Genomic DNA, 20607 nt, shown 5'->3' on the forward strand with positions numbered 1-20607 from the left:
TGAGTTGAGCACACATTGGGTGAAGAGGGTGTTGTTGAGGGTGTGCAAGGCTTTGCAGAGGATGTGCTTAGGATGGCTAAGGGTGTGTGTGATGAAGTCCAGAGTTACTGTCACTCAGGCATGGGGACGGTCACAAATCTATGGCAGGGCTGTGGTCAAGATGGTGGAGCAATACGATGTAGGTCTTTGCTGATAGCTGGGACCAACAAAAGTTTACACTTCATCCTGTCGACCCCGAATCCCCGAGTCACCTGAGGGGAGTTCCACACGATAGCCCCTGACACTGCTCAACATGAATAAAGGTGGCGTGACTTGAAAGGACCATGTAGAAGCCATGAGTCTGTGGTGCCTCAACTAAAATGTGGGTTGCCATTCCTGAGCTCAAAGACATTATCTGGTGACACTGTGAGAACACCACTGTGCCCCCAGTAAAACTCAATCAGAGCTAGAGATAGTACAGATCCTCTGGGAGAGTTGGTGACGTGGGAGATAGAGGAGCAAACCTTAGGCTGGTGCAGCACCACTACTGGTGGAGAACAGGTCAAATGGACCTTTGAGCATCGATGACTCGTACATAAGAGATAGTGGTGCAACCCATTCTGTAACAGGGAAGAGCCGGGAAGCCACCCACACTCACTCTGGACTGTACAGACACACTGATCATTGGCACTTAGGATCTGAAGTAGAGACACCCCTGCTAACTGGCTGAGGGACAGGAGAGCCTGGTCCCAACCCTGGGAGAGAGGTATAGACAGTGCCTGCTCAATGCTTTAACAAGAAGTACACCTTAAGGCCAGGACAGGCCAACACATGCAGTCTTAGAAATGCCCCTAGCATATGCACTGTTGTGACCTGCAATGTGTGGAGATCTATGAGCTGGCTCTCTAGAAGGGGCGAGTAAAGAGATGTGTCCTTTGGGGGCCACTTGCAGCTGAGTTAGCCAGAGAGAGACATGCAGATCGAGGACTATGCTTCCAAAACACTATATGGGCTGAGGAACCGGGGGGCAATAATACATGCCTTGATGTCTCACTGAGGTGCGCCAGTGTTGTCTGGGTGTGACGCTGGGTGACACCCTCCTAAATACTTGCAGCAAATGTAGCAAACCCAGGGGTGAGGTGGCCCCTGGGTTGTATATAGTGTGAAGAGATGTCTTAAATTATTGATAGATGGGGGAAACATTGGGTGATGACAGACATAAAGATACTGCACAGCATGGGAGACTTCGTACCATTGAGATTCCATGACAATGGCATCCACAATAAATAAACGAGACCAATATATCAAGGATCACCAACACCCTCTAAATCACCTACGGACAAACCTGACAATCTGATAAGGACTGCAGTGCTAGCAGAGACCCTCATCCTCAGGCTCAATTTCATGGGCATCCAGTCAAAAGACATTTTCTGGAAGTTACAGTCAGGTACTGAAGAGGACTTTTCTGCCCTGAAAGATGATCTTAAGCAAGAATTGCATAAGGCAAAGAGAGACAATAATGAACTGGTTCAAAGAATCTTCAGATTGGGGAAATCCAGTGATGGCAAAGGAAAAAATGCAGTTAGTCAGGAGTGAAGTTTTGTCACTGCACAAGCAAAACATCCTCCTACAGAAAAAGGCATTGAGAACTAATTTGCACACACATGGGATACTGAGCAGCAGAGAACGGACATATATTGAAAGCTTTGCACTTAGGCTACTGTGCTTCTACATATTGGATCCTGAAACCCGGATAATAATAATTAGAACTCACAAAGAGGCAAACAATGCATCTAGAAGGAATCACTCACCAAATATTATCAGATGAGGCGACCACTTCCAGGTGAAAGAGCAGATCATGTTGGTAGCGAGGACCCAAGAGTCAAGTTTATTTGAGGTCCAACAGTTCCATATCTACCAGGATTCGATAGGGCAACGACATTCAAGAGATAAGATTTTTGACCTGTGACACACTCTTTACAGCAGTACCAGGCCCCTTACAGATGGGGCCACCCCTGCTAAATTTGTTTTGAATGACATGGTCAACAGATACAGACTAAATGGTTGAGGGAGAAACAAAAGGTTCTTTGTGTCACAGAAGATGATGCTAGGGTCTATGATGACTGCGAACAAGCAGAAAAGGGACTTACCAAAGTACCATAGAGAGCGATGGGAGACACCACCATGTGGGCACAATAGCAAACCACACCCAGAAACTACGATAAACGAAAGAAAGATAGTAATCAGATCTCTATGGTGCACTGGTGACCCAGAACCTGAGATGCAATCAGACGCTAGAGACCAGGCGGAGATCATCTGCATTGTGGAATAACTAGAAGGAACGCTTAAAGCTGGTGCAGGTTTGGTGGAGGTGAGATACACAGAGGCCTAGTGGGGTGAAAAAAATAGACACGTTTTCATGTTGGCCAGTTTTATACAGAGGGGCAGTAAGTTAGGAGGGCTGTGAACTGTCCCAAAAGAGGAAACTGTTAGCGATAATCTGAAATAAGGTGTTGAACATTCCACCCACTAAATGATTTTTTCAGCTCAACAGCAACTAATGTTAGTTTTGGGGACACAAAAGGCAGTGGGATACATGTGACCATAGTGGCACCATTAGACATGTTTACATGACTTTCTCCCGGGGGGGTGCAAGACACCCATAGCTGTGCCATTGAGCAAAGGTTGAATCATTTTCCAAATGTATGCCAGTAAGGACTAGACTTTGGGCAAGTGATTAATACTGATTCCTTTCATTTTAAAGGTTTAAACGTTAAAACCCCCTGAAAGACCACCAGATAAATAAACAAGAGTCTGGCATGCACTTATAAACCTACATGAGGACATTCACTTAATTCATGAAACACACTTCCTTGAGAGAAACAAAAGGCGGATGTGATCACATTCCTTCTCCCAACAATTTTACTCCTCTGTCAGTACTAAAACCAATTAATTAGCAAATATAATAATTCAGCATGTAGGCTTTTCAGGCAAACAATAACTTCAAGGATGGAGAAGGGAGAGGGCTTTTGATAAATGACATACTGAGGTGTTGAAATATCTCAGTATTGTCGGTATATGGTCTAAACCAGCATCAAGAAGAATTTTGTTGGTTTTGGGCCCTTTACTAATGGCAGGCAATTGGAACCTAGTCCTAAAAGTGTCTCAGAACCCCTTAAATAGCAGTAAGGGAGGTACTGCTACCCTACTGGTAGCAAGCTAATTCTTTGGCATCACTTACATAGAGATCACAGGGACTAGTCACACTGCATCCCATACATCTTATGCCAGAATAGGTTTTATGCTATACGATCATCTCCTGCTACACATGGCTCGGGAAGCTGATCCAGGGGTGATGTTGCACCCTAACTATGCCCCACTTACTCTTGAATTTGTCTAGAGTGGGGCATGTCAGGGTAAAGGATCAATATGTTGCACCAACAAACATTTTTTGAGAAAGAGAGTTGCCACAGTTGGTCTACATTCCCGGATTAGAGAGTTTATACCTCACAATGACACTTGTGAGTGCAGCACAACAATATTGTAGAACTAACTGAAAGATGCAGTCTGGGGGACTTTTATAGCAGGAAGCATGAGGCTGGCTCGGATTCGGACTGGGATCCTACCTGTTCTGCAAGCCGAGCTATGAGAACTAGAAAAAGCCCATAAGAAATTACTCTGCCAAAATGTATGGTGTCAGATAATGCAGATACGAAGTCAACTTAGGCTTCTCAAATTTAACAAAGCTGAATACTCCTTAGCATAAACCCAACAAAAACATTATGGGTGAGGTAAAAAGGCAAGGAGTTTATTAGCAGCCAAACTGGTAAGTAGACCTATTCAGACCCCAGATGGCACACTCAAAATGGATAAACATAACAAGCACGAGGCAGTTGCTCAATTCTATCATGCTCTTGGCTCAGCTGAGTTGGCTGATGATGCTTCCAACAGGCAAGTCCTGCAGGGCTTCAATCTTGATAGGATAACCACAGATCAACACGCCATTATAGAAGCCCCTTTAGTGGCAGAAGAAATTATAGCAGCCATCAAGGACCTTAACATCTTCCTTGTTCAGGGGCCCGATAGGTTTACTCTGGCCTTTTCCTTTATAGACACCTCTGGCACACTCTGTGCCCAATTATGACTAATGCTTTTAAAAATATGTCTTCATATTCACCCAGAACTGGGGTTCCCTGCAACAATTCTTCGCCAAAGACTAAAGAGCATTGACCTGTCTCAGATCGCGTTGAGCCCTACAGATAGTTAAGCTATGAATGGGCTCCATCTGGGAAAGGAGGTACTGTGCACAAACTATTCAGCATATTTAGGGGAGATGATGCAGCTCCAAATTCATTGTGAGATGATATTTTACCTGGCTTTCTGTCTACTGTGTACATCTCATAAGACTAATATTCCAACAACAACCCTTTATAGACTAAGTGGCAAGTGGAATGACCAGATACAATGAGTCCTGGATTGCTGGAAATTTGGTGTATCCAGCAATGTTACCACTAATAATAACTTGTCACAAAGCTGGGGTAATGAATTCATCAATAAACTATTTCAGAGGTATCTTCAATATGTTATACGCAAGCCATGAAGAGATGGTTAAACCACCCCAGCTGGCAATAGATAATTAGTAATCAATATATAAATTACTGTCCCAAATTAGGTAAAAAACGGTCTAATGCAGTAATACACTTATTTATGTTTTTTATTTACCATGCTGACTTCCAATCCAATTCCACCAATGGAGAATGAAAAATGTAAATCAAACTTTTAAACTTGACTCCACATGAGACATTGCCAAAACTAGTCTTTAGAAGTTGAACCTGAACTTTCTAAAGAGAGAGAGTTGTGATGGGTCTTAGGTTATTAAATACTTTGGGACTTTAGAGGGTGTCTCATGAAGAGTGTGTGTCCCAGGACATGTCCGGTGATCTTTATTTCAAGAAAGAGCAAGTCACCAGTCCTAGCTTCACTCACATTTCCAGAGTATGACACAAACTGGGGGGGTGAAACGAATGCATGAGACACTAGGGGGGTGATTCTGACTATGGCGGACGGCGGAGGCCGTCCGCCATAGTACCGCCGCCAAATGACCGCACCGCGGTCAAAAGACCGCGGCGGCCATTCAGACATTTCCTCTGGGCCGGCGGGCGCTCTCCAAAAGAGCGCCCGCCGGCCCAGAGGAAATGCCCCTGCAACGAGGACGCCGGCTCAGAATTGAGCCGGCGTAGTTGCAGGGGTGCGACGGGTGCAGTTGCACCCGTCGCGTATTTCAGTGTCTGCAAGGCAGACACTGAAATATTTTGCGGGGCCCTCTTACGGGGGCCCCTGCCGTGCCCATGCCATTGGCATGGGCACGGCAGGGGCCCCCAGGGGCCCCGCTGCACCCCCTACCGCCATCCTGTTCATGGCGGGTTTCCCGCCATGAACAGGATGGCGGTAGGGGCTGTCAGAATCCTCATGGCGGCGGAGCGCGCTCCGCCGCCATGAAGGATTCCCCCGAGCAGCGGTAAGTCGGCGGGAGCCCGCCGACTTGCCGCTTCTGACCGCGGCTGAACCGCCGCGGTCAGAATGCTCCTGGGAGCACCGCCAGCCTGTTGGCCGTGCTCCCGTGGTCGGTGGCCCTGGCGGCCACCGGCTGCCAGGGTCAGAATGACCCCCTATGTCCCGAATATAATGTGTGCCACTTCAGAAGTGTTCCTAAGCTGCGAACAGGGCAGAGGAAAATGACCACTGGTCACAAAATAAACGAGGTGTCTGCTTGATGGCTTAAGCTTGGAGAAAAAAAGCCTAGCAATTCAGCCCTGATTGCTCCTTCTGGTGTTCACTTTAAATGATCTGCATACTGGTTGGCTGCTGCTTTTTCTTAGAACAGTGAGCTAAAATATAATGGAATATATTCTATAAATCATATTAACAATAACATAGGTTATGACAGACAACATTCAGATGTTAAGCGTGCAAATGTCACAACATCCTTTGCACGTCACAGTATCCTTTGCAGTTTATTGGAACGTATCACACACAGTTCCTAATGCACAAAAAGGCCATTCAGCTCGGATCACATGCAAAACTACAACAGCACCTAAAAGTTCCTGGGATAAACAATGGAAGGGAAGAGCTGATAAAATCCACGGGAAGGCCAAAAATTAAGCTGAGTGTCTAGGTGCTACAATACGCAAAGCCGTCTATATTAAGTGCAACAATTGTTCTCTAGTGTCACCTTCCATATATATGTATGAAACAGCTGTGTTCAACAGCACTAGCAAAATATGTTTTTGGATATATGAATACATCATAAACAGCTTGTATTAGAGAAGACACTGTTAAACATGCAGATGATGTAAAGAAACATCCATCATTCAACACATTGCTCTCACACACAAGACAAGAAGGGGGCTAGACCTGCACTTTTACTGCTCAACCAACTAACAAATTAATTGAGCTCATCACTTGCTGCGTCCAACTCCTACAGTCTCAGTCAACCTAATTCGTTCTGATGGACAGACTTCCCAGAATCCAACAAGCAGTTCATTGTTAAATCTTGTGCCTTATCACCTCCACCCTATCCCATACTTCTAGCTAACATTCTTGAGTGATTTTAACCTATCCTGCGACTTCAACTGAAAAATAAGAAGGACTCTCATGATACATTTCTCTCTGTCTAGTACAACAAACAGCTTATCACTAAAGCCACCCGCTTCAAAGACAATAGCCTCTATCTTATCCTCTTCACTTCACCCACAATCCACTGCAAGAAACCAATACTTCTGGGTGGGGCATATCACTGACCATTTCCTTCTCCATCTTCCACACCACTTTACTGCAGCAAGGTTAACCCAAGAGAGAAAAACTCACATTGCACTGCTTCAAAGACCTCCCCCATAGGTTGCCTTCAAAAAGATCCTGTCAACCTTTCAAAAACCTTCCATACCACATCATATGTTAATACATTTCTCTACAGCACCACACTGAACACCCATGTAGAATTCAAGGGTCAGTTAAAAACCTGATTCTTTAAACCAAAATGTTCAGCACCTCTCCACACCCACAAAGTCTCTGACAATAGGTGTGTCATGCACAAAAAGGAAATGGAGACAGACCAATGTGCCTGATGATCTCATCCAACTCAAAACATTCTGTTACATGACCACAGTCCTATTCACATAAACAAAAAAGACAACTCCCAAAAACCATCCTTCAATGAAGCATATCACAGCCCGAAAGCACTATTTAAAGTCATACACATCAGCATTAGATCTTCTCATCCTTCAGTCAAGATGATAAGTGCAATGTTATCAATTAATTTTCAACCAATCTATAACATGAAACACATCATTTACTAAGCTGAACTGACTTCACCCCCCAGGTGACAGATAATGTGAAATCCCTGAGATTCACTGAGATTCACCATCAACACAGATCTCACCTTCAAAAATATTTCACCTGAAAAGCTAAGACAGAAATGCTATCAGTTCCGGGCTCCTAGAGAACATCAAGCATGATTCCATAACTGATTCCATAACTACAGTGCAAACTCTCGTCTTCTGATACCTGCAAGAAGACAATAATCAAGGTCATGCACAACATCATCCTGGAGCCTTTCAAAGGCATGTCACATGTCTCATGCAGATCCTGAAGGCATTCATCACATCACCCCAATAATGAAGGAACTATAATGGCTACTCATCCAGGTCTGCATTATCTTCAAGAATATAAGATATTACCAGAGTAGAGGTGATTATGTGCAAGAAAGAAAAAACAGAAGGTGCTAATTTTCTGTCTAAGCTCCAGTGTTCGTCACTGATACCAATCAGAGCTGCTTTAAACCTCCTGCAATCCAAGAAGATGAGATGGACACTCCTTTCTTCAAGGAACACTATACCTCATCTCATAATAGAACTGTACGCTCTGTGAATAGCCTTAAATTGTACCCACAGGCTTTCATCCTTCTTCAGTGCTAAATTTCTTAGTAGCCATGACTGTGCTTTAGAAAAGGATGCAGAAATTCATATATAGTGCAGTTTATGGTGCCGGAAGAAACCAATGATTTATAAAATCGGAATAAACAAATTAAGCAGTTAAAAAAAGCAGAATGGGAGTTAGGGTACTTACAGAGTTTCATCATTCTGGAACTCCAGCTCTCCGTATGCATCTTCATAATCAACAGCACCTCCTCTAGCTGTACCCTCCACTGTCCTATAGGGCACAATTACAGTTCCTCTTGCTCCTGAGTTCCGCACCACTTTCACCTCCAGAAGGCCCACACTTTCACTGACATGCACTATATTCTCCTGAAAGGTGAAGATCCCAGCATGGTCATCATCGAGGATGGTCACAGTGGCAATTAGAGGTGACACTAGACGACCTTTGGGATAAGCAGTGGGATCTGATTCAAACATGCCCTCTGCATCACCGATGCGGAGGTTTAGCAGTCTGACAAAGAAATGCTCATCCTCCTCAAAGATATCATCATCAATAATCCCGATCTTGATTTCCTTCTGTGTCTCTCCAGGTTTAAAGATCAATGTGCCTTCACTGTATTCATAGTCAGAACCAGCATTGGCTGAGCCATCTTCAGTTTTGTAATCCACATAGAAAGTGCTGTTGCAGTCACCTCCTTGGCAGGTAACATTAAGTGTTACGAACCCACAGTTCTCCAGACATTGATAGGTGCATGGATCAAAGAATATCTTGCTGCTGTTCTCTTCATCTGAATCTGATGGAACTTCCTGTAGGTTGGCTGCTCTCTTGGAATGATCTGCGGCTGCATGCTTCTTCAGGATGTTCCCAGCACCAATCATCATGCGGGTGGCTTGGATACGGTAGAATGCCCTGCTCTTCTGCTGGTGAAGAAGAGCATAGTAGTTGGCCATCTCGACCAGCTGGTCCAGTTCTCGTTCTGGGTACTTCTGCTTAAGATCTTTCAAGATACGAATTACTTCCTTGCGGCTCTCATCAAGTTCCTTTGCTTCCATGGTGGCCACAGACCCATCAATGAACCCATTGTCACGGTGGTCAACAATAAATGCCCCATCCATTTCAATTCCCCTAGGGAACTCACCTTCTGTCTCTATAACAATGCCTCTACGTTTGTCGGGTCGATACCTCTTGTAGGCATACTTGTAAAACAGCAACCTTTTGTCAGCAACCCAAGCAAAGACAACACAAACAGGAAAGAAAAGGAGAGTCACAAGGCCTTCCCAGACCTGGACCCTCCCTGGTGAAATCACAGCAAGGATAAGGTAAAGCCAAATGTAGGCAAATATGCTCCAAGAGGCAGTGACAAAGAAAACTCTGAGATGCTTAACTTTCCTGCTCTCACCACTGGGAATCACATACACGCAGATGGCAATGATTACGAACATATTGAAGGCAGCACTGCCAACAATGGTACCAGGCCCCAATTCGCCAGCATTGAAATTGTGACCACAAACCTCAATGACAGACAGAAGAATTTCTGGAGCTGATGAGCCTAGTGCCATCAGGGTAAGATTAGAAACTGTTTCATTCCAGATCCTAACTGTTGCAACACTTGTCTCTCCATTAGGCTTCGTAAGAGTAATTTCCTTTTCTTGTGAAGTTATGACTTCTATGGACGCCATGAAACGATCTGCAATTATTGAGACGCCAAGAAACATGTACAACATGGCTACAAAGTAAACAATTGCCCTGGCAGCCTTGTCGCCAAAGGAAGGGTTGTCTGGTTGCCATACTGGAAGGACGATGCCAGGCTGACATCCTTTGGATTCAATCCCACATGTTACACTTTTGTTGACCTCTGACTGTGTCTCTGATGCCGCAGCCCAGGAGAGGTTTTCTGCAAAAATGATTGCCGCCACCAAGGCCTCAGCAAGGAAAGATAGCAGTGGCCTCTGCTCCAAGATCCTCATCTCTGCCGCTGCTGTTCAGGAATCACTCCAGTGACCAGGTGTTAGAGGATCTGTGAGAAAGCAAAACAATCAGTCATCATTTGATTACATTTCGAAGAATATACATTCCCTTTTAAAGTGTGTTCACACAAACAACAATTTGTTTCCTGGAAACAGCAGTGCTGCTAAAACATGGTCTTAAAAATAATTCCTTGTTTGGTTCAGTTCCAGGTTTCGTTTTTCGAGTGATTTCTGTTTCTTTATCAAACCAAAATATTCAAATAAAAACACTTACTAGACAAAACATGGGAGGACAATTTCTTTGCATCTACGGCCTGGAAATACTCCTTCGCTTGCCCTGCGAAAACTACTACATTGTTATTACACGAGTGACTTTTGGGTATCAAAATTGCCCTGGCTAATGCCACGAACTTTATATGGTTCATCTTCGATATGGGTGGTTCAGCAGCTTCTATACTATCTGACCTGTCAACTGCTCTTGACACTATCTCTCATGTTGTTTTGCTGGGATGGCTGGCAGGTCATGTGATTGTGTGCTCCATGTTAAAATAGTTCTTGTCATTTCTGCAGGATTGCACATAAGCTACACGTTTGGGAAATGTTCACTTTACAGCTAAGGCAGTTGTGGTGGGCACACCACATGGGCTCTACTGAGAGCCCCATTTTATTTAACCTGTATTTCAAAACCATGTAGAATTCAAAGGTCAGTTAAAAACCTGATTCTTTAAACCAAAATGTTCAGCACCTCTCTACACCCACGAAGTCTCTGACAATAAGTGTGTCATCAGCTAAAAATGTTGAGTTGTATTTGATTCTAAGCTCTCCTTTCTCCCACATACAAATAAGTTGGTAACCACCTCTATGGAATTGATGAGTGTTTTTCAAAAAAACAAATCTCCCACTTCTCCCAGCTGCCTGTAAGATGATTTTGGTTTGTGCACAGATTCTGTCATGTCTTGGCAATGGAATCTTTTTGTTTATAGGCCTTCCCAAATATGTCATAAGAAAGCTTCAGGTTGTTTTAAACTCTGTGGGACAAGACTGGTTAAGGCCTTAGGCATAACATCTCGGTCTCCGATCAGCTATGTAAACTGAATTGGCGCCCTATGGGTAACAGGTGCCTATTTAAGGGCCTCTGTCAGTGCCATTTGGTACTCCACTGCTAAAGGAAAGACAACTACATGAAAGAAGTATTTTGTAGATATACACCAACTAAGTTGCAACTAGGAGCGGGTGAACTATTCCATTCCACCGGCAGAATTGATGGGGTTTTGGCGAGTTCAGGCCAAATTCCGCCAATCACAATATGGTGGAATTTTTTCTTGCTTGCAGCTCCAGAATGGTAAATTGGCAAGCAGAAGCAAGATTTTGCATCCCTTAGAATGGTTTCCAGTTGCTAGGAGAACATCTTGTCAGATTTTTCCAACATGGGTTGTTGCAATAGTTCATGGGCAGAGTGCTGCCGGTCAAGTAGAAAATCTACTTCAGTGGCAGCAAAATCAACTCAAGTAGCTACGCCCTCCTGCATGTGTGTGGTGCCATTTGCACAGATTTTTCAGTTCACAATGTTCTCCTGGTACTAAATCGCATCCCGAGCAGCACAATGTGCCTATTTCTGTCCGTTGGCGGAACTCTGCTGAATCTCACAGAGTTTTTATGTAACTCCACGTAATTCCATGGAAGCAAATTCCGGGAGTTCCGCTCAAACCTAGATTCAACTGACCATCCCCAAATTCAGGGAAACCAGAACTGAAGACGGGTGATCGCTGATATCATCTCAAACACATGGAATAGAATGCTTATTCATCTATGCTCTCAATCTAATCTGGTGCAGTTTAATAAAGATCTTAAAACCTACTTGCTTGACCTTAAAATATAAAGCTGTATTAGGGTTTTTTTTTTTTTTTAGATCCCATCCTCAGTGTTGAGCAGTGTATTTTGAGCCCTGGGGCACCTCATTTTGAGGTGCTTGCCATTTTCTTTGCGCTTTACAAGTGAACAAAATAGACATATGTAAGCCAGTGTCCAAAATGATGTAAACCAGTGTCCAAAATCCTGTTATGTTTTATTTCAGTTTAATAAACACCATAACCGTTTGGTCTGTCATTATTGCAGCAAATATAATGATTAGGAAAAAAGACTATCCGCATATGCTGATTATTTTCTCCAATATAAAATTATACAAGCAAGCTCTATTTGTAAATTAAAATCAGGAAGCATGCAGACCAAAGCTAACTGCTTCCTCCTCCTCAAAACAGTCTCAGGCAAAAGTGTCTACAGAGGAACTGCTTATTCCTGCACACATACACAAGCACACAGATGTGCACCTATTAATTTTGGAAAGGTATAGAATAGCCCAGTTGCTTGTCTTCGTGCTATAACAGAGTGTCCTGGTCAGGAGCTTCTAATAGATCACAATGTTAAAATAAGAAAGAAAAAACTCGATGAAATCTGCACTTCCTTCCCAGGCATCTGGCGATGAACCCCTAATACCTTACTTAGGGCAAACCATCCTGTACTCCTTGCCTATTTTTCGCTTAGAAATGCAATCCCTCAACCTTATTGTTGTTAAGAAATCAGTCTTTTACAACAAAAGCTGTAGAACGATGGTGGCCAGTCAACCCCAAATATCGTAGAACGCAGTTAGAAAAATTCTTAAGGTCTCCAAACAAAGAGAAGGGTGGACAACCTATGACCGCTTTAGTTCAGGATTTGCCCAAAATATATTACAATAGTCCTTGTGAGCATGCAAAAGAAAACACGTAGAGTTATCCGATTTTTATCCAGGTTCCGGTTCTTTGATTTCTTTCTAAAAGCAAACTGGTCAACACTTGTTCCATCCGGAGTCACTGCCTGGACTTTGTCAGGGCTTTCCCGTAACTCTCAATTGATAAGCAAACATCTCCTCCACCAGTGCAGCCTTTATAAATTAATCATTAATTACTGTCCAAAAAAAGTATTTTCTATATCTGTTTCTTCCCTTTATCTCAAAATTCGATAAAAATGATACCCTTCTGCAGGAAGTACATGTATACTGTGATGCGGTGACCGTCGGGTGAAAACTCTTCCAAGCAACTGGAACTAGAGTTTACACAATGTTCTTTACAGACGTGGGGCTTTTTTTCAGTAACGCGCTGAAAAATTATTTGGACTCCCCATTGAAGGGTACAATTACGCTCACATTTTGGGATAAAGTGAGACGGATATTGAGAATACTTTATTTTATAGTAATTATTAATTCTTTAAGAGCGCTGTGTTTAAGCAGATACTTACTGATCAATTGAGAGTTACTAGAGAGCCCTGGCAAAGTCTAGGCGTTGATGCCGGGTGAAACACCTGTTAGCTACTTTGCTTTCAAGAAGAAAATAAAGAACCAGGACCTGGACAAAGATCGAATAACTACGAGTTTTTGCTCACGAGTTCTGTTGTAAAAAACCCAAAAGCCCTTATTCCGAGTGTCAGGTTAATTCACACACACACACAAATGGAAATTACTGATACCACGTTTACAAGTGTGGCATTGCCTCTCCATTCTAAATTCTGCACCTCAGAATGGCGGATTAACATAGTAATTCCAAGGGGCTAATTCCCAAACTGCATTTTGAAGTACCAAAACACTACTACTCACACGCCACAAAATGTTAAACACAAACCTATGCCTGGAGACATCCACATCTGTCTCTCCTATATTTTCTGTCCAGAGATTTCACAGAGGAGGATATCGCCATACATGTCGATGTACATTTTACTAGGAAATAGGGGAATGATGGGAGATAGAACGGGGAAATGTGAGGGGTTTAGGAAAATTTAAGGAGGGGTTTAGTGAAGAATGTGTCAATACAATACACACATCCACAATGAAACCACTGCTAGTTACAAACTGCACTTCTAAAGTTACTAAGGCCCTAAAGGTATCAATACAGGTTTAAATACAGTCTAGCCCAGGCTTGGAGCTCGTCAGTCAAGCACTACACATAGCCGCTGGCAAGTACTGCAACAAACTCCCAGAGAAAACACTGGATGCAGGAAATACAGAATGAATAATTAATTATTTTGTGCTTTTGAACTATACTAATAAACTTAATTTAAAAATAAAATAAAATGTAAATATATTTAAAACAATAATTTCCCATAAACACATAATTTTAACAAAATGTAATACCTGTTAAGCTACATGCCCAACTAGATTAAAGGCCTATATGTCTGAGAAGTATCTCACTGACTTGCCACACACACTTGCACTGTACACAGAGGGAATGCTGCAGCATATCAGGCAAACGGGACATTAATGCCAACGAACACTTTCCCCGGCTGACACTGCCGTGGGGATGCCCAAGCCGCATAAGAGGCGAGAGGGGAGCTGACAGGACTCAGACTGGTGTAGTTTTCCTGCTCTCCTATCAAGCGCACAAATGCCCTGTGGGTCACGGATAAAACGCTGCATTAAAGCAGATGGAATGTTCTGTGCTGGGGAAGACACCAGCAGACTGACAGGCCCTCGCTGTCTAGGTGCATGAGACGCTTCCCTCTCGGCCACGCTTCTCTATTCACTTAAAAAAAATCCATCTGCTAGTTCCTTTAAAATCCGAATTGTCCCATAATGTAGTTTGAGTAGAATGAAAATTGGTACGCTGGGAGAGGGGTACTGAAAGGGGCGTGGCATGCGAAGCATAAAACCACACAAAAGGGGCGGGGCCCTGCAGTTAAGTGTAAGGCATAGTGCAGGTGGTCTTGAATCACACCAGCCTTACTCACGAGGAGGGTTCTGACGAAAGACAGGTACACCCACCTGATGAGGAAAGCTGGACACCCCGCCTCTGTTTCTATCCGGGGGGGGAGGGCAAGAATGCTTATCGTTTGCAGGCCTGTAATTCCGGACAAGCTGTCCAGTGGCTTGGAAATGAATAATCAGATGCACTTTGTGCAAATGAATGAGCACTATCATCTGCAAGCAAACTGTAGGTTAAACAAAGCGTAGCTTGGCACTCTTCAGTGCTTGGAAGCCATCGACGAGACCAATGGCACTATACGAGGCTGCACTCTCACACAAGAGTGTAAAATTACATTCTCTATAATCACAGACCCTCCTCGGAAACAACATTTGTATGTCAGTCATTTATATTTATAGCTCATTTGGGTGTTAATTCGTGTGTTGTGTGGCAATATTCCGTGCTCTGTCAGGTTTGGAGCTGGCAGGCTGGTATTGCTAATGCCCGTGGTGCTAATGTAATTCTCTGACTTCAGGTAATGAATTGAATATTTCTTAACTGTGTTTATCCCAGTAGCGGATTGGCCTTTTTCCACGTTTTTATTCTTGTTTCCTAAATACATTTTTGCATATTAAAGGTTTGCACCATATAATTGTCATCGGTTGCCTTTAGTAAAAAAAAAAAATCCACTAAGCTCATTCTTCAGGTTTTTTTCTGCGGTATGCTTAAAATGTATCAAGCTTTCAAATTAGATCAGTGGGCTAATTCACCTTCTTAAAATGGCTGCGAGCACTTTTCACACCCATGTCAAGATTGCCACAGCTGGTTATCGAATATTGATAAAATGTTGAATGATAATATCTGTTATCTGGGCTTCAAGACTCTAGCAAGTTAGTGATGTTTAAATAGTTAGCATTTACTATTATCCAGTGCTTAATTTGTGCTTGCTGTTTCCGGTGCTGAGCACCGGCACTTATTTTTGAGGGCCGGGGCTTATTCTTCTGCCTCAAGCATTTGCTGCGAGCAAAAGACACATATGGGAAAGACGGAGGAAGGAAGAAACGAAAAAGCTTCGCAAAGGGAGAAATTAGAAAGCTTCAGGAGTGAGCTGTAGGGGCAGGGAGTGGCTTTATATGGATTGAAGAGGCCCGAGATGGCTTCAGGATTACGCCGCCTCACTATTCCATGTTCACACATTTAATTGCATCAGCCGCGTGTTTAAGAGGAGGGCGTTGGTCACCGGCACCTTTTTATTCACAAATTAAGCACTACTATTATCCCAGTGACATATCACATGTTTGCTACGTAAAATGTTTCCACCGCACCAGGTAGTGTGAAGTAAAGAGACAAACCACAGCCCCACGGTGCATCCAGGCTCTTTTGGGTATATAAACTGAGAAACATGCGCCGTATACCCATTTGATGCAGCTTTAGACTTTTTAAGTGGCCCTTTTACATTTGTAAACATTTACACCTATGTTGGATACTCTGTCTTTGGACTCTGCTTGTCTACTTTGTGGTCTGTTGGCCAGAACAAGGTTCAGAGGGCTCTGAACTGATGTGCAATGGCTAGAAAGCCACGCCGTTATGGATGAATCACATCATACCCCATCTCCACCTGGTCACCTCATCCTCCACTATCACCAAGCCATTAGCGTTAATGTTTTTTCTCTCATATCCAGCCTAAGCTGGGACATTACTTTTAGCCAGAGCTATGGTCTGTCAAGTAGCGACTCCAAGTCTGTTACTCAGATTTTGTAAGCCAGCTCCTGCTTTCAAAGCCTTTAGAGGGCATACGTCAAGCCTGGCCCAGCAGTTTGTCCACCACAGGATAACTGAGTTACTGTAATGGCCATCCTTCCCTAATGAGGAAGGGCTATTTGTCCCTGCATTGTGCCATGCAGTGCATGACAAACATGGATAGGGAAAATGTTAAGCAGCTCCCCTGTGTAGGGGAAGTAGCTACCTGCGCATCACGGGCATCTACTTTTTGGTCCCCCACTTTGAACGATGATTTTCTCTGAACACAAATGTTTGCTAAGTTGATGTTTTAAACATGGCATCCACTCCGCAACTTTTCAGTTCTGTGAAGGGAAGAGCCATGGCAGTTGCTCCTCTCACATTATAATTATATACATCCTTCACAGGCAGGTGAGAATCTCTAAATACAACAGATTCCACAAGGGTCTAAAAGAGACCCTAGAGGCCCAGGAGGAACCCCTTACATTGCACAATTTTATGCTCTGACAAAGCTGAGAACTGGAAAGAATCAACCCACTTAAAGGATTGGTTTTGTCAATAATGTGAGTGAGACTAGCCATACGGATTCAGTTTACCTGTATTCAAGTGACAAGAACAAGTCAAGTGGCATGGCCACACTTTCTGTGTGATACGAGAACACTAGTCTATGATCTCAGCCAAGGTGAGAGGATAGTTGTAGATAGTTGTAGATTGTTAACAGTTAACAATTATTTGCACAATTCGTGCACCAATTAATTTGCTAGTGCAAACTCTCAACCCTGAATCAGAGTTTCAAACGGGATTCACATGTATGTAACTACCGCCAGCATGGTGGAATTTGCCCAACAACAAGTTTAGAGCTAAAGGCAGGTTTATGAGCTTCCAGGGAAGTCCTTTTTTGAAATATGGGTGACCACACACAAACTAAGAAGATTGTTGTTATTTATATGCCAATAGAAGTAGTTCTACATTCTGAAAACTGTCAGAGATTACAAATCTCGAAGACTGGCATAAGTGTATTTCCAAGACAGGAACAGGAACAGAGGCGTTCCCTATTTAATGGTGTTGTAGGAGGAGGGACCTCTCCATCAGGAAAAATGTTTTCCTTAGTGGGGAAAAATTATTTTAGAGATATATGAGCACAAGATAACGGTGTTAGAAGGTGAAGGTTTGCTTTCTACTCATAGTCTCTCCTTGTCATCCTGTCCATTTCAGCATCAACTAATGGTGGCCCCAGAATCTGCGTTTAAAGCTGTTTAGTAGAGGTTTTCAAAGAGGTGTAGATCATATGGAGAGACACATGTTTAACCTGTTTGGGTGCACAGCTCTACAACTTATATTTTTTAAAAGGAGTCACCCAGTGTTTTGTTTTTGTCTGATGTCTGAGAATTCGGCAGAAGAGTTTTGATAGTGCAGACGGCCTAGGGATTTGGAACAAGTGATTAACCATGAAGATACAGTTTTGCTATTTCTATATCTTGTCAGTTTCGTATTCTGCACCCTGATTCGCATTCTCAACTGGTGGGTAGATTTCATAGCACAGGATAGAGAAAGTGGCAAAAGAAAAACCATGCAAAATCTGTGCGGGGTTGCCACCCTATATATTTCTATTACAGGCAGGCATGTAGAGAATGCCACTAAGGCTGTCTTACCTCAGGTGGAGTGTGCCTGCAAGCCAGATGGAGTGCCTGTCCCATGTAGGATATAACTGGAGATGCAGGATATAATCCATCCAGGATCGGTGGCCTTAGCCGTGGCTCGGCTAGGATAATTGTGTCAAAAACGTACATAGAGCTGTTTTGTAAAACACAGAACCCTGATGTATAAGAGTAAAATTGTATGGCATGACTGGGCTTTAGGTTTTGTGCTGTTTCTTCAGCTTCAATTCTGATTACTTGCAAGGAGCAAGATCGCAAATTGTGAGTCACAAATTCTGACAATCGTACATGTGGCCCCTACACCCAAATTTATTAAGCCCCGGTGTTGTCATTGTGTCACGCAAGGCAGTACAAGGACTTCAGTGAGATTTACTAAGCCACACAAAGCCACCTTGCTTGGCTCCGTTCAGCTTAGTAAATTTGGAGTAATGCACGGCAGCGCAAATCGCTGCCTTACATTACTCTGCCGTGGGAAAATGCTCCATGGTGGGGCATAAGTGTTTCACTCATCCACCTATGGATTTTGGCGCATTCTGAATTTTTCTAAGACTAGTAAACCAGGGAATGCATCACAATGCTACACCTTCTCAAGTGGAGCATATTTCTCCTCATTTTCTCCTCTTTGTACATGTGCTACTTTCTGCAGCACACACAGAAAGGGGAAAATGCCTCAGAGGATTGTTTTTGTGGAGGAAGGTGTCCCTTCCTGCACAAAATCAATCCTGGCTGTAACACAGGCATCCTTGCACTATACAACAACATTAATACATACCATACAGATTCGGTATTTGGAAAGGATGCTCAAAGCATGGCACTTTCAAATACTGACTCAGATTTGTATCACAACTTGTAACAATTTACCAAATTGTAATTTGGTGTTTGTACATTAAAAAAAGCGCAAGCAGCCCGATTCTGTGAATTGGGCCATTTGTGACTGCACAATTGCTTTGTACATCTGGTACTAGGTGTTTCTTCCACAATAAATTCCAAAAAAAGTTCACGCTCCTGAAGTGTAGGGGGGTAAGGAAGTGTATGGTATGGTGAGTTTGAGACCAGAAATTATGTTATTTTCTTTCCCTAAGAAAGATGCTAGGGATTTTGGGAGCAGAAGTACTTAGGATACATAGGGACAGAATGAGATGGACCTGACAGTATTTTCCCTAGAGAAGGCACATGCCACATTTATCTTTGACACCTACACTCTCGGACTTCCTTGGAAATTGAGGATTGCTCAGGGCGTTACATGACTGGACCTATGGGGCACAAATAATTCTCCACGTAGAATGGAGGACCGAAGGAGCAGCACACATTACTTAGGTGCAAGATTTGCTATGTAGAGAAATGATACTCCAGCGTACCAAAGCAGACCTTCAAGACCCCTTCACGGGGTTTTCTTCGAAAATGCTTATAAAATGTTTAGCCTTATAGTCAATGCAAATATGATATGCTATAAATGAGAAATGTGGCCTAATTACAAAAACCTTTTGGGCAACAACTCACACTCCCGCTTGATAAAGCCAGGCCCCGTGCTGGGTGGGCATACCCTCTCAGTGTGCTATGGTACCGGAATTGAGATAATTTTCACCAGTGAATCCAGCATGGAAGGAAGCAGGAACCCAGCAAGTGTTTCCCCTGACGAGGGTGGTCCAGGGATACGCTCTCTGAAAGCGTCGGGCACGACAGGAACAGAACTTCGGAAAGAACCAACAGAGAGCAGGAAGAGGGAGGAAGAACAGGTAGGTCTCTGGGCGCTACATTGGAAAGGGCCTTGGTAGGTTTGTGTTTTCATTTGCGTCACACTGCTGAGAAGGGAGGTAATATTAAGAATGAGAATAAAAAACTAGGAGAAATTGAACTACAATAACATGAAAAAGCGAAAGAAGCTACACAACCACAGCTAGACAAATATATTCATTCCAACATTATGGGGGTCATTCTGACTGAAGCAGAAGAGGCTTCCCAGCCTCAGAAACCAGCGTGGACTGCACAGAAAGGAAGGAGCACATTTTTATGGTTGCTACGCCAGCGTCTTACATCTTTATCAAACAGAGAATTACTTTTGGAATTCTATTGCATGCCAGAATTCATTTAAATTCCTGACCTTGGGATGAGCATTTTTCGTTAGGATGAGATATCCTCAAGGTCAGAAAGTCAGTACCCCAGGCTGTACATAGATCCCACTGGAGAAAAAAGTAGATTATTGACAGAAGGCATGCCTCCTAGGGAAGCACTGACTCAAAGACAGAATACAACTACTGGTGATCCTGTATTCTGGCATGGCGAGGCAGTTGTGAATATTCTTCTTCAGAAAAAGAAAGAAAAACGTCTCCTAGAAAGATTTATTCAGGTGCCTCTGTGCTCAGTGTTGATGGCAATCTCTTCACTTGGAGCACATATTCACTTACTGTGTGTGAGGATCACAAACTGGAGCACCGTGTCCCTCCTCATCCGTCTCAATGGTCTCCAATGATTGCATTGGGGCATTTTCCATTAAAATATTCTCTCTGCCACACTTCAAATCTCATCCCCTCTGCAGCCTTCGCCGATGCATCATGTGGTAAGGGAGAAAGATGGTTTGATGACAATAGTAGGTCGTTTTCTATTTAAGTTTTCTTGATA

At 43.3% G+C, this 20607-nt stretch overlaps 1 protein-coding gene across 5 annotated transcripts in view; it reads right to left on the minus strand.

The window, feature by feature from the left end:
- The window catches only part of SLC8A2 (solute carrier family 8 member A2), an 844114-nt gene that overhangs the window by 537879 nt on the left and 285628 nt on the right, over positions 1-20607 (minus strand). For all 5 annotated transcript variants that reach the window (XM_069207491.1, XM_069207494.1, XM_069207495.1 and 2 more), the window contains one exon: positions 8104-9931. In XM_069207491.1, coding sequence (XP_069063592.1) covers positions 8104-9881 — 1778 coding nt within the window. In that variant the 5' untranslated portion in view covers positions 9882-9931. The remainder of the gene's footprint in view (positions 1-8103; positions 9932-20607) is intronic.

The sequence above is a fragment of the Pleurodeles waltl genome, chromosome 9 (genome assembly GCF_031143425.1).
Source record: "Pleurodeles waltl isolate 20211129_DDA chromosome 9, aPleWal1.hap1.20221129, whole genome shotgun sequence".
In the NCBI taxonomy this organism is placed as follows: Eukaryota; Metazoa; Chordata; class Amphibia; order Caudata; family Salamandridae; genus Pleurodeles; species Pleurodeles waltl.